This window comes from Sceloporus undulatus, chromosome 6, assembly GCF_019175285.1.
Source record: "Sceloporus undulatus isolate JIND9_A2432 ecotype Alabama chromosome 6, SceUnd_v1.1, whole genome shotgun sequence".
Classification (NCBI taxonomy): domain Eukaryota; kingdom Metazoa; phylum Chordata; class Lepidosauria; order Squamata; family Phrynosomatidae; genus Sceloporus; species Sceloporus undulatus.
Window position 1 is genome coordinate 55,656,803 of NC_056527.1, and position 14,394 is coordinate 55,671,196.

At 38.8% G+C, this 14,394-nt stretch overlaps 1 protein-coding gene across 3 annotated transcripts in view; it reads right to left on the reverse strand.

Annotated features, from left to right (window-relative positions):
* Positions 1-368: 368 nt before the first annotated feature.
* Positions 369-14,394, reverse strand: part of LIMD1 (LIM domain containing 1) — a 51,783-nt gene continuing 37,757 nt past the window's right edge. For all 3 annotated transcript variants that reach the window (XM_042474657.1, XM_042474659.1, XM_042474658.1), the window contains 6 exons: positions 11,001-11,068; positions 10,133-10,195; positions 8,450-8,580; positions 6,464-6,515; positions 2,970-3,038; positions 369-1,635 (listed from right to left, as the gene is read on the reverse strand). In XM_042474657.1, the coding sequence (XP_042330591.1) occupies positions 1,498-1,635; positions 2,970-3,038; positions 6,464-6,515; positions 8,450-8,580; positions 10,133-10,195; positions 11,001-11,068 (521 nt within the window). In that variant the 3' untranslated portion in view covers positions 369-1,497. The remainder of the gene's footprint in view (positions 1,636-2,969; positions 3,039-6,463; positions 6,516-8,449; positions 8,581-10,132; positions 10,196-11,000; positions 11,069-14,394) is intronic.

A 14,394-nucleotide genomic window follows, 5' to 3' on the forward strand; every position in this document is an offset into this window, starting at 1 on the left:
ACCTCTTGTTGTTCAGTTTTAACAGTCAAAAGGAAGTACATTCTCACTCAGGAATAGCTAAACTGGAATTACTGCCAGACTATGTAAATATGGTTCCCAATTTTGATGGCTTTAAGGGGAGAGTCATATAAATGAATATAGAATGGTGCTATCAGGATGGCACTATGTATGTCAGTTGCTGGGAAACCTGACAGGAAGGGTGCAGCAGCATTCATCTTCTGCTGACAGCCTGCCAATGGGGCAACTATCTGGTCACTGTGTGAGAACCAAATGTTGGACTAGATGCAGCTTGAACCATCCTGCGTTTTTATTGAGTCATTTCAAGATAGTTAACAAGGGCCTCTCAAAAGTTCAACACACATCTCAGATCTGACACAGAATTAGTTTATTAACATTCAAAGCAGCTCTGGTTGCATTGAAACAATCAGCTGGTAGATCTCTGAGGTAAATTAACCATCTGTTTCATTTATCCCATGTATTAATAACTGAAAGTAGACAAATATTCTATAGCCCATATCACATTTATTAAATACACACTTAATTGTAGAGTTTATGTTTTCATAAGGCACAAATGTTATCATTCACAACAATAGGTGATTTCTCTTTCCTAGACAAACAGTACAGTATAGAAGATCTTGTTCTAGAAATAAATTGTTTTACTTATCAGTTTGCAGTCAGTGATTGAAGAACAGATCCCAAAGCTATACATAAAAGAAATCCTCACAGTGATCTCAGGTTGTTTCAACCACTCAAAAGAAGCAGAAATTTAAGCAGTGAGCTGCATAAATCATCTTAATGTACACTCCTGAATTGTTCTATGGTTTCACATCAGTGCTGGTGATATCCATGCACTATAAACAGACAGGGAAGACTGGATTTCTATGGTAAGAATCTTGTATCTAGATATAAAATTTCAGTGTCTTCTTCAGAACAAAAACAGTGGGTTATAAAACAAAACTTTCCCTACAATGTAAAAAGGGGGAGGGGAGTATGATTATTTCTCAGCAACCCTTCTCACTAAAAACTGAACACCCATATTCCCACAACAGGGTTGGCACAGTAGATTCCTGTAGCAAGAAACTTGGGGTTTACTCACTGAGTAGAGCAGCTGGTGAGGTGGACTATAAAAATAAAGGCCACTATGTTAGACAAGCACCTAAGTATCAGTATACACATTTTGTAACAAGGAACCATTTAGTAAATAATTTGTTGGAACCTAATTTCTTATTAACGTGTTCTTTTGAAAGGACTCAGGAGAAAACATACCATCTCTTTACCTTCTTCATCCTGTTCTTCAAAAGAGGTGGGGGAATACACAAACCACAAGTAGCTCTGGATAAAACTACATCTTTTGTGTAAATTTCTGGTGCATAAAATGCATGGAACAAGACCAGGCCTCTTTTAATGTCCTCTTACCGCAAATTACAACTGAGGGAAATGAACAGCTAAAACAGTTATATTTCCTTGACAGGCTTCTAGGAATTTTGGCAGTGATGACTAGTAATGATGCCGGTATGAAGGTACAGAAGTTGATCCTTTCTCTATATGCTTAAGGTGACAGGAATGGCACAATAAATGTTCATCCAGGGGATAACAGCGATGCCCATCTTCATCGTTGAGCTCTGTGCCACAGTCCTATGCAAGAGAGAAGAAGATTGTGGGGGGAAAACTCCTAACTGGATTATGTACTTATCCTCAAACATATAAATGGTTCTTATATACTGTAATGAGCTGTTATACAAAAAGAGGTCTATTGATACTGAAGTCTGTTACTGCCACAAATAATTATCATAAGCATCACAGGAAATGCTTTCACTTGAGAGCCTTTCCAGACAGAGCCAACGTGATCCTTATTTAAATGGTAGAGTTATTTCTAAACAGACTTGGATTCCTACTGTTCATGACTGCTGTAATGTCTGCTATTGCAATTAATATAAAACAGACTCACAAGCTGATAAGATTCCAAAGGCATCAGAGACAAGGTTTATTTCTTCATGAACTCCAACATAACATTGTGAATGAGGTCTGACAGCCCATTAAATGCTATGCAGCTGCAGTAAAAGCACAGTTGCTTTAAAGCTTAAAGAGACTTTACATCACAACTGTGATAGAGGAATAGGGAACCAAACATTTCCCACTATGGATAAAAATGATTCCAAAATTTTTTTTGCGTTTTGCTATGAAAATGAAGCTCTTTTCCATGGCTAGCTCATCCAATTGGTGCTAGAATACAAACAACCTTTGTCCACTGGCCCTTTATTATAGAATATCTTGGTGAGTATCCACAGTGTCACTAGTGGTACATTCACAAAGAGTAACATATACTGGCTTTGGGGGTGTACATGCAACCAGCATAATTTGCTCTGAAGATGAAGTCATTGTTGTCTACTCTCAGTATTAGATTTTAAAAAACCCAACTCTGTCTCCTTTGCCATCTACGGATGGAGAATAAGAGTGGTCTATGTTTTTAAACAGTTCACTGTAATGTGTTCAGAAACAACTCTTTGGAGTGAGTTTTTTTTTAATTCTGGGCAATGCAGGAAGCCAACACACCCATTCTTTATTTGAAGATATCCTTCTGACTACAGTGGGCTGCCCACTACTGCCTAAAGAGCTGCTTCCCAGATTCAGTGGACTTTAGGGAATGGACTCTGATGTAATAGGGGGCCTGCTAATCGAAACAAAACCCAATACACCACCACAAAAAGGAGGAGTCCTTCCACTACACTTCCAACATACAACTCCAGGGTATGTAAAGAAGGCCCAAACATGTCCAACAGGTTCTCCGGGTTTTAATTAATGCCTTACTAAAGAATAAAAACTGACACAGGGTTTATTTTTGCTTATGTGTGCATGATATCCCCTTAAGGCTAAGGAGTCTAATTATGGTTATATATATTTCCTAGATACAGTTAGCTTTGGTTTGTAATTTTATTTTATAGACTGTCACTAAAGAAGAGCTGGATTACCTCACAGCGGTAACATTCCACATGGTAATCCTTGTCCATTGACACAACACGGATAGTCTCGTCAGAACCCTGTTACAAAGAAGGAGAAGAAACAAGGGAAAAGGTTTGAAAGGGAGAAATGAACAGAATTGGGCTAATAGAGAATTGCTCTCTTTCATCTGGCAAAGTGAATGCTTTACTATCATTTATGTCACTGCCAAAAATGGTAGACACAGGCAACATGCATACAAAACTCATCCTCCTCAAGTCTGAAAGCAAATGGCCAAAGGCTCCAAACACAAGAAAAAAAATTAATTATGAAAAACCCCTTTAGCTTTTAAACATTCATGAGTCATTGTTTGAAAAATTGCTGTTCAGCATATCACACTTAATTAGAAGTCTGTAACTCAGTAAGCAGGAGGAGAAAGGGGGGAACTCACCAATTTTTTTGTCAAGAAAAATCACATTGTGTAATAACTTAGCATGCAAAAATGCACTTATGTGCATATATTTGTTTACTGGGCTATTTCATTTCATTTATTATTTCTATTATTTACACCCCTCCCTCCACATTCACAAATCTTTTGCAGATTTGATTATTTGCAATTTTGTGGCTGCTTCTTAACTACTCAACCACCCAGAGGTGGTTCCTCCTCCTCCCTGCCTCCTGTCCTACCAACAGTGCCAGCCCATTACTCTCTTTCCCACCTTGGCACCACAACATCTCAGCCACATTTTCAAAGCCTCTTTGCCTCTCTAGGACACTGAAACCGATCTAAGCAGATGGCAGGCAATCCACAATGGTGCCTCCAGTGGTCTTCACCCCCTCCTCGCCACCCAGATGGTGGAGAGGTATGTGCTATGACTGCTGCTAAAATTAGTTTCAATATCCTAGGGAGGTGGAGGATTTGAAAATCTGTCTGAGACATCTCGATGTTGAGGCAGGAAAAGGAGGTACAGACCAGGCCTATTGGCCCAAAAGAAGTCTGGAGCAAGCAATTGGGGGGGGGGGATTGTTAAGATACTTGTGATTTTTCCACTTTTGTGGAGATCCTGAACCCCTAACCCCATGAATGAGGACAGACTTATTTGCTTTCAAAGGAGAATTTTCTTTATAATGCCTGGCATGAAATGAGCCAGACGAAAAAGTTAAGGGAATTTGAGGTGAATCCAAAAACAGCTCAGTGTGTTTAAGTCCCAGTGAAAACCATGAACAAATAAATTGTAATGTCTTAACAGAAGTCCTGTTGCACCAAGGTAACCTGCTGCCATAAAACCAACAAAAACAGGTTGCCTAACTGTAACTGGTTTAGTGGTCATCTGCTGTGAACTCATACATATGGGTCAACCTGTGCCTGCATGGAGATCTTCAGAAGCTTTTAGTCTTGCATTTTGGCAGTAACCCCACCCCTCCTATCCACACGCATACAAACCATGCATTCACAGTGAAACCCAGTTCTAAGTCTGCCACTGAGTGGTCAAGAGAAAGAGATGGCATGAAGGGGAGGAGGGAAGGTTGTGTGAGTTCACAGATGACCACTCAAAAGAGTTTGGTAGCCTAGTCTTTTGTTGCAGTTTCTGGGACTCACACATATGGGAGAATAGCAAGCTAAACTCACTGAGGATAATGGGCCATGATAGGACGGATGAAAGAACTGCTCTACCAAGCCACATTGACTTGCGATTGAACATCCAGCCTGTAATGAGACAGGAATATAGATGGTTGCAACCACATAGCCATGCAGCAGAGTTCTGAGACAGAAATCCCTTTAGTAAGCTAACAAGGTGGCTGCCACCCAATTTGAGTGATCTTCAACCCTTTGTGGAAGTGGTTCCCCACCAAGGGAGCAGGCAAAGTGGATAGTGTTCATCATCCAACAGGAGAGACATTAACGTGATATCACTTTTCCTTTCTTATGCATACCATAGGTAACAAACAGATGACTAGATTTCTAATTGCTTCATCCAAGACACAGAACAGGAGCAGCTGCCTAACATCTAGGATATGAAAGGTTGGAAGATGGGAATTGTATAAAGGTGGGAAGATGGAAAACATAAACCACCTAGGGAGGGAGAAAAGATGTTCATGGACCCTTTGTCCCTATGAAAAGACAAGTAAGGTGGGTTCATCCTGAGCACTGCCAATTCAATGGCTCTACAAGCAGAGTTGATAGGAAACGGGAAAGTTGTTTTCCAGGAAAGCAGGTGAAGATCACAGAGTACCATGGGTTCAAAGGGGATGGTGTGAATTCAGTGAGGACCAATGAGAGGTTCCTTGCTGGTAGTAGTTTCGATTAGGTATATGTAACCTTTCAAGATGAAGTCGTATGTACCCTTTTATAGTACACTGACCAAGAGTGAGCTTAGAGTGAGCAGAGGTGCCTACCAGGCAGATCTTGAGAAGAGTATGAGAGAATTTTAGCTCACAGAGACATAAGAAAGCATAGTACATATCTGAGTGAGATATCTGGTGCAACACCTTCGGTTTGCTGGAAAGAGAGAAAGGAGGTCATAGCAGCACTTTATTGACTGTGAAGTCGAAGGCTTTCACAGCCAGAGTCCATATTTTTTGTGGGTTTTCTGAACAATATGGCCATGTTCTGGAAGGGGGCTTTGGAGCCTCTCTGGGTGTCAGGGTTGATGGCATCAATTTGCTTTCTGATATGGTTTGAAAATGGCTGAAGGAGTCTGCCTTACTGAATGCTCCACTGGTGCTCCATGGCTGAAGAGGGCCATGAACAAGTAGTCATGGAAGCTGTATGAAACACCTCATTTCAGCCTGCAAGAGCTGCAGTCTGGAGGGTCCCTTGCCCCTGCAAAGCACTAAGACAGAAAGCTGTTATGCCTCACTTGCTATATAAAGGTCTGGCAATACAGCACGAGTCAATTGCACTGTTCTCACTCAAGCAGAAGACAATATGCATAACTGTCAGAAGGTGGAATTTTCACCATACACCGTAGACACTTTTTGAACAAACTCCTCAGGGCCATATGCCCCTGGAGAGAGATGAACTGATGAAATGACAAAAATGACAACATGCAGAGTTTTCCTAATGATCCTACCATGATCGCACGTGAAAAGGAACTTGTGTTTCAGTGGAAATATATGATTTGTGTGAATGTAGGTGAGGAGATGAGGGTTGCCACCAAAACACAGCTCTTGACACTTCTGAATATCTCTGTGGATGGGCCGAATGACCAATATGAATAAGTCACAGAGACCACGGAGAAGAAAATAATATAGCTGTACCTTGAAAACAGATGTGTTTAGCTGCATCAGAAGCATCCATTGAACCTTATGCCTCAATAAATCTGTTAGTCTTTGAGTTGTCATATTTTTCTTTTTAAAAAATTAGTTTCATTATGAACTGCTCTTGGCTACCTTTAGCTGGATTAGGACATTACAGGATATAACAATTGCCATGCTTCAATATGTTTCAAGCCCCATGTTAATAGAAGAATGCAGTAAACAGTTAGAGTTGGTAGCATTTTTGAACAAAAATATAATTGCTTACCTCACTTGGCAGAATGGGAAGGCCACAAGCTGAACATTTTGGAGCTAAAACTCTGTATAAAAATGTAAAAGTTACACCATTACAAAAATGAAAGATAATCTAGCCCTGTCCCCAATGTGATCTTTTTTCAAAGGTGTTGAGAATTCTGCTAAAGATCCACACAAACTGGCCTGGTCTAAAACTGCAGAAAAATGACAGGAACGAGGTGGTAAGAGGTTAAATAAGGATTTTTGTGACTATCGACTAGATGTGTAGGATCACATTTTTAAAATATTCTTCTGTCTTAAAAACAATAGCTCCTTATACAGTCACCCTGCCGTATCCACGGATTTTTCATCCACAGACTCAACCATTTATTGATTAAAAATATTTTTAAAAATACAAGAGTTGAAAAAGCAAACCTTGATTTTACCATTTCATACAAGAGATACAATTTTACTATGCCAGTATATTTAATGAGATTAGAGGATCCATAGATTTTGATATCCATGGGAGGGGGTGTCCTGGAACCAAACCCCAACAGATACCAAGGGCTTAATGTATATGGATTAGTACAGTAAGATCCAAGTCAGACTATAAATTATCTCCATGCTTTCCTATGGGTCCCCCCCCCCTTTACTTACTAGTGGTAGTGGAAATAATAATATATTTCAATATCTGAAAATATTTTAAATTTAAAATGGCATTACGCATGCTGTCTGAGATAGTACAGTCCACTCGGCCACTACCTTCTGCTAAACATGCTTTGTATTTGATAAGATCAGCAGCTACTGAATATTGTTGTTGTTGATTGCATCCAAGTCATTTTTTACTTATGGTGACTCTAAGGTGAACCTATCATAGAGTTTTCTTGGCAAGTTTCTTCAGAGGGGGTTTATCGTTGCCATCCTCTGAGGCTGAGAGACTGTGACTTGTCCAAGGTCACCCAGTGGGTTTTCATGCTCAAGCAAGGAATCAAACTCTGATCTCCAGAATCGTAGTCCAACACTCAAACCACTACACCATGATAGCAGCTATTTACACATAAAAATGTATACCCTAATTCCTACACTTTCTTATAACCAAACTGCAGATTATGAGCAACTGAAAATAAATGCACATTCTCCTGTTTACCCCTGTTTAAATTTCCCCTGCTGTCTTCACTGTACCACATTAGACTGCAAACAACTTGTGCCCAGACCTATTCTCTTATACTCTATAAGGCAACATTGTGCATTGATGGCTCTATACAAATAATAGTAATAATGAATTGTTTCATCATGCTATTATCTATTATTAGATATGTTTAATGTGAAGTCGAAGGCTTTCACAGCCAGCTTCCATAGGTTTTTGTGGGGTTTTGGGGCTATGAGGCCATGTTCTAGAAGAGTTTATTCCTGACATTTCGCAGGCACCTGTGGCTGGAATTTGCAAAGAATGCTAGCATGGAAGAGAATAGGGTATATATACTATTGGTTGAGAGGAAGTGATTTGCATGTTAATCTGTGTATTATTCCGTTGTTGAATTGCAAAATCAAAGGTATTGTTCTGTTGTTGAATGGCAAGGTCAAATATATTGTTCTGTTGTTGAATGGCAATTAGATGTTTGTTTACTGTTTTACATTTTGAATGTTGTACACAGCTTCAAAACAGTAACAAAGAACTGCAGTTTAAATATGCTTTTAAAACCCTACACACATTTGAAGGGTTGGCGCATGAAGAAATCAAGGTTCTTTTGCACCACACTTGGAAACGCTACTTTGCATATTCTCAGTTCTAGTAAAGCTGGGAGTAATGAAAACTGCTGGTGCAGACATATTTTTACAAGGAGATAAAAAGGCAAGTCTCTAATATTAACTACCCTCCACCTGACCTCACTACTGTCCAGCATTACTGGTCTGACCCTATATATACATTTTGTGCCACTGACTTTAATAGATTTTACGTAGTTACATTGTATAGTCTGAAACTTCAGAAATTTATCCTTAAATTCCTTTTTCTTCTTACTTGTGGTAATCTCGGACACAGTAGATTTTGTTGTCGCTGTCAACTGTGAATGGAACTCCATCGAGACAGTCATTACAGATGATGCAACGGAAGCAGCCAGGATGATACGACTTCCCTAGAGCTTGCAAAATCTGTATTAAGAGACAGGAAATACTAATGAATAAGCATTTCATTAAAAAAAAAATTACAGAAGCAAAACAGGCAAGACTGCAAGAATTATATCAGGGTTACAACAACGTACGATGGTTCTGAAATATCTGTTAATGGTAACGTGGTTTAAAAAAATAAAACAAAACAGGCAGTGCCACATGAAGTATTGTAATCAATCTGAATAATTTTGGCAGAAAATAAATGGCAAAAAATGGAAATACTGTTTAAAAGCAAGTTATGATCATTATAATTCTGGCGGCAAGTGATGCACCTGATCACTTTCAAGCACATCTTAAAATGAAGGGTAGGCAAGGAGAGTAAATAAAAAGAACAGGAAAATAAAAAGAATGTTTTCAGTGGCAAAAAGTAGATTGTAAAATTATTAAAATAATATATTTTCAATAAAGACCCAGCATGATGTAGCTGTTTCAGTATTGACTAGGACACTGGGAGACCAAGGTTTGACTCCCCACTTGGGCAAGTGACACTCTTTCAGCTGCAGCAGAAGGGAAGGGCAGCTTTTCTCTGAACAAATTCTGCCAAGAAAACCCCATGATAGGTTTATCATAGACTTGCCATAAATTAGAATTGATCTGAAGGCACACAACAACAACATTTTCAATAAAGCACTAGGAATTCAGAAGCCATGAATCACCACCATTACTGAGAGTGCTCTAGCAGCACCGTGTTTATATGACACACGCTGCCGGAGCACCTTAAAGCTGGCTTTAAGCTATGGTGCGGGCAGAAAGGTTTTTTTTTGCCACCCGCTTTCGGCAGCTTCAAGGTGGATTGGAGATGTGGCATGCAGTTGCCATGGCCCCAATCTGCTTCAGAAGGGGCGGCTTAAATCTGCCCCTTAGGTGCGATCTATTTCATCCCAATGTATGGCAATTTGTCCCAAGAGAGATTTTTGAAATCTTTGCTGACTCATGGAAGCGGGAATCAGTTCAACTTCTTCTATGCTATGCCCATGACTGTGTGACACACAAAGTGACTATTTTTACTTTGCTTTGGTCACAAAAACAAAAAACAAAAAAAGGTTAGAAAGAAAGATAAAAATAAAATGGCTACAATTTTTTTGGAGACACAGGCTGCATCCGCACTACAGAAATATTGCAGTTTGACACGACTTCAACTGTAATGGCTCAATGCTATGGAATTCTGCAATTTGTACTTTTGTGAGTTATTTAGCCTTCTTTATCAGTGAGCTCTGGTGCCACAACAAACTACAAATCCCAGGATACCACAGGATGGAGCAATGGAAATTAAAGCAGTCTCAAACTGGATTATTTCTGTCTTGTAAAATTAATGGCAACATAGATTTTAATTTTTTACATCAGACATTATTCTAAATCAGTGATTCCCAAACTTTGGCCCTCTGGATATTTTGGAATTCAATTCCCAAAATCCCCAGCCAGGTTGGCCAACAGCCAGGCATTCTGAGAGGTGAGGTCCTAAACATCTGGAAAACCAAATTGCTGTGATTTCCCCCTTACCCTGTGTTTGTTTTCACACACTAAATTCACTTACCATGTCCATGATTAAATGTCCACATATGAAACATCTGTCAGCTGACTGCTGGAAACCTGAATACTGTATGTGAGAAAAAATGCAATACAGCAAAGCAAAGGCTGTTTAAAACTTTTATAATCCTAGGAAAATTCCTAAGCATTTGGTCAGTTTCTTAACTAGTGATGAGGTCCAATGACATGGATGAAAGGCCACTGTAATGCTGATATGCACAACTTCCCCATATCTTCTTTGAAACTTTTATATGTGGCAGTGTAATGTAGGGGCTAGGAGGTGACATGTGAAGTCCCCAGTTATAATCCCATCATAACACAAAGACACTAGGTGATTTTATAGAAGCCACCTCCTTCCACCACATGCCACTAACTGCAATATGAAATTATACATGGCTATTACTGGAATATATACACTCAGTAAAAAAAAATGTACATAATCTCAATACATAGTAATAAAAACTACACAGGCAAAAATGCCACATTTCAGGGAAATATTAAATATTTATTTCTCCAATAAATAGGCTACATTTGTACCATGTAAATAAAAAAAAATCTATGATCTACTTTCACAGCTGTACCTGCAAACACAAATAACCATATAGAAAAATCACATGTTGCAATTAGGAAAAATATGCCCTCAGTAGTGATTGCTTCATTTAGAATTCTCATCTCTTGCAAAAATGCTTAATCAGAGGCAGCAGATGAGAAGGACTACTCATTGTACTTCACTCATTTGCTTGAAAAAGAAAATACAATAACATGTAGAGAATACATAATTGGATACAGCATCAGTGAGTCTGCCATTCTCACTTTGCTCTGGGACAACTCTTACACTAAACCACACTTAAAGGTTTTCTCCATGAGCAACTCACCAGGAAGTCTTCTTCACAAAACACCTTTCCGTTAACAAAATAAAAAGCTTTCCCTCTCAGCTTTCGACCTAGAGAGAGAAACAAGAATAATAAAAAATAAATCACTAAATATAATTCAGAGACATAGCCACATTAGTCTGGAATATCAGTATGCAAAGGGATCTTGTAGCACCACTGAGACTGAGTGAAAGATGTGTAAGCTTTTGTAGACTTGGGGGCAAAACAGACTGCCCCAATAGAGTGGCATCCTGATGCCCCTTTCAGCACTGGATTGGGCAGCAGCAAATGCATGCTGTAGCCCTGATCTGGCAGTTTGCCTCTCTAAAAAGAACCAGCATATGCTGCTCCTTTTTAAACTCTCCCTCCCAAGTTTAAAATTAAATAATAAAACATAGTTAAAATGTATGTACATTGTAATCCTGAGGACAGAGAATTGTCAAATTAACAGTTTGTAAGCCATTCTGGGAGCCTTTTGCACTGAACACTCTAAATGAATAAATAAATATATTTATTTGGCTGCTTTTATTCTAATATTATCCAGGACTCAGACAAGAGTAGAACAACAGTATACAGTATCCCATGAAAAGGGTGAAGCTGCAGCCACAGGAGTTAGTAACTCAGAGCTATACTCCCCTTACCTCCTCTCTCCCCACAACTCTCTTCCTCATACAATACATTAAAACAACAACAACAACCAGACACCTCCTAGCAATGACAATGGGCTATTAATGCAATCCATTTTAGGTCTGGGCATGATCAAATCTCTGTTTCAAAACGCCAATGAAAGTCAATGTTCCAAACTTCAAAAGTATACAGAGCTGACTGTAGCAGATTACTGTATACCATTAACCTTCCCTTAGTGAACAAAGTCTCTGCATTAACACAAGAGGGCGCTTCCAGACAAGATTTTTAAAAAGTGTTCCAGCAGTAAATGACTCTGCACATGTTTGAGATTCTGGACTGATTTCAGTTTTATTTATTACCAACACAAGACCCAAATATAATATTCCTTTCAGATGATACTTCACAGGTACACTTTGTTGAAACATGTTGTTCAGTTTACCGCTATGAATACACTGTGGTACATACTGTAGTTGTAAATCAAAAGTTATAAGAAGCTACAAGAAGTTAGAAGACATTAAAAAAGACTACATGATGTATGGTAATAATCAGATTGTATATTTTTTGCATGTTGTAGAAGTATCAATAAAATCGTACATACATATATATATATATATATATATATATGCATGACCACACATGCAATATTCTGCATACAACATGCATAACAGTATTATATAAAAAGATGTGGATCTATATGCATTTCACAACTGGTGGGACTAATAAAACCAGAGCCAGTCAGAAAAACAGGTATCTCAGAAATGAAACAAATACAAATGTTTGCAAGACACCAATAACTATTCTAAGTCAAGCATGAGTTGTTAAAATTTAGGAGGGGAAAATTTGAAGACTGACTTTGAAATTGTTGTCTATGTCCACATCACAAACCAATTCTTTATGCAATATCACACTGAGAATTTCTAAAAAAGAAGATTAGCCCAAGAGTTTAATTAATCCAGCTTGGAAATGACTCTTAGGTGTTCTTGCCCTAAATATTTGAAACAGATCCAATCTCCCACTCTTATCTCTTTATTTTAGGGAATTAAGGTTTTTCGTTGTTTGTCAGATAAACTTCATCTTGTTGGCAGTCTTCCTTGTTTATTGATTTGGTAACAGATCAAGCCTGAAATCTCATTGGAAGCCAAGATGAACAAATTGAGGCTGTCATACTTTGGCTACACAAGGAGAAGGCACGGATCACTAGAAAAGACAATAATGCTAGGCAAGGTTGAGGACAGACGAAAGAGAGGAAGATCACAAGCCAGATGGATGGACTCAATAAGGGAGCCCATGGGCAACAATTTGCAAGACCTGAGCAAAGAAGTTGAAGACAAGGCTTCTTGGAGATGTCTTCATCCACAGGGCCACCATGAGTATGGATTGACTTGAGAGCAGCTAACAACAACAAAACAGACCTTCCAAGACGTTAACCAGTTACACTGTTTAGTAGGCAGGTTAACATTAACACTCCTTGTCAGGCTCTCTGAATGTTTGGAATGTCAGCATATTTTATACAAGGAGAATAAGAGGACGCTTTATTGTCATTCTTTATATTTATTAAAACAAGAAGTTACTCTCCTTGGCGAGGGTCAGCATCTTACACTGTCTAGGCATATTCTTATTTTTAGCCTAGTTTCAATAAGTAGTCATGTTATCTTTATTGTCTACAGACCTTTTGTTGCAACCATTACAATATACTGTAGCATTGGAATATCATTATATAAGGTAAAGGTTTCCCCTTGACATGAATGTCTAGTCGTAACCGACTCCAGTGGTGGTGCTCATCTCCATTACTAAGTTGAAGAGCCAGTGTTGTCCAAAGACGATTCTGTGGTCGTGTGGCCTGCATGTCTGCACAGGATGCTGTTACCTTCACATTGTACCTATTTATTTACTTACACTTTTACATGCTTTTGTACTGCTAGATTGGCAGAAGCTGTGACTAATGACAGGAACTCACTCCATCACATGGCACTTGGGCCTCAAACTACTGACCTTACGATAGTCAGAATTGGTGTCTCAACCACTAAGCCCTGCTATATACTTATTATTTATCATTATATAATTGAGGCTTATCTCTCTTATCAGATTAAAAAGCACATTTTACATAGTTCAATTATAAATCCAGAGAAGAGCTGCTTCCTCTGTGTCTCTAACATTTTAAAGTATAGTGTAAATCCTGGGATGCTGTACAGGACGTAGCATAGTGGAAGCAATCATGGACTGCTTGGTTTGAAGTGGCCTTTATGCTGTTACTGATACTTCCTAGCTGATCACCAGCCAATAAATTTAACACATTTTATCTTTTCTTATCCAACTAAATTAATGCACTTGATGAGAACTCAGAATGAAAGGCCACTGCTCTCCATTTGGGACTCTGCTGGGGGCAGGGTGTACTATGCCTTGTGTGTGGGTGCACTGTATGCCTTCAAGTAATTTCCAACTTATGGTGACCCTAAGGTGAACCTGTCAAAGGGTTTTCTTGGCACTATGCTTTAGATCAGCTGAATTCAGTAAGGCAGGAATTCTTGGTGGCACATGGCCATCAAGCATGAACAAGCCTCTTTATGATAAGAAATTAGATCCTCACTTTTTTCAATACAGCTCTTTCTCTTGGTATTTAAGTTATCACTATTTACAAAAGCGGAATGCTTTTTTCCTAAACAGAACTTAATTCAACTCTATAAAGTTACCATCCATTAACCAATGCACAATTATGTACTTAGAAATTTAACAATGTTTATTATTATTAACCAGGCTTCAGGGCATGGAA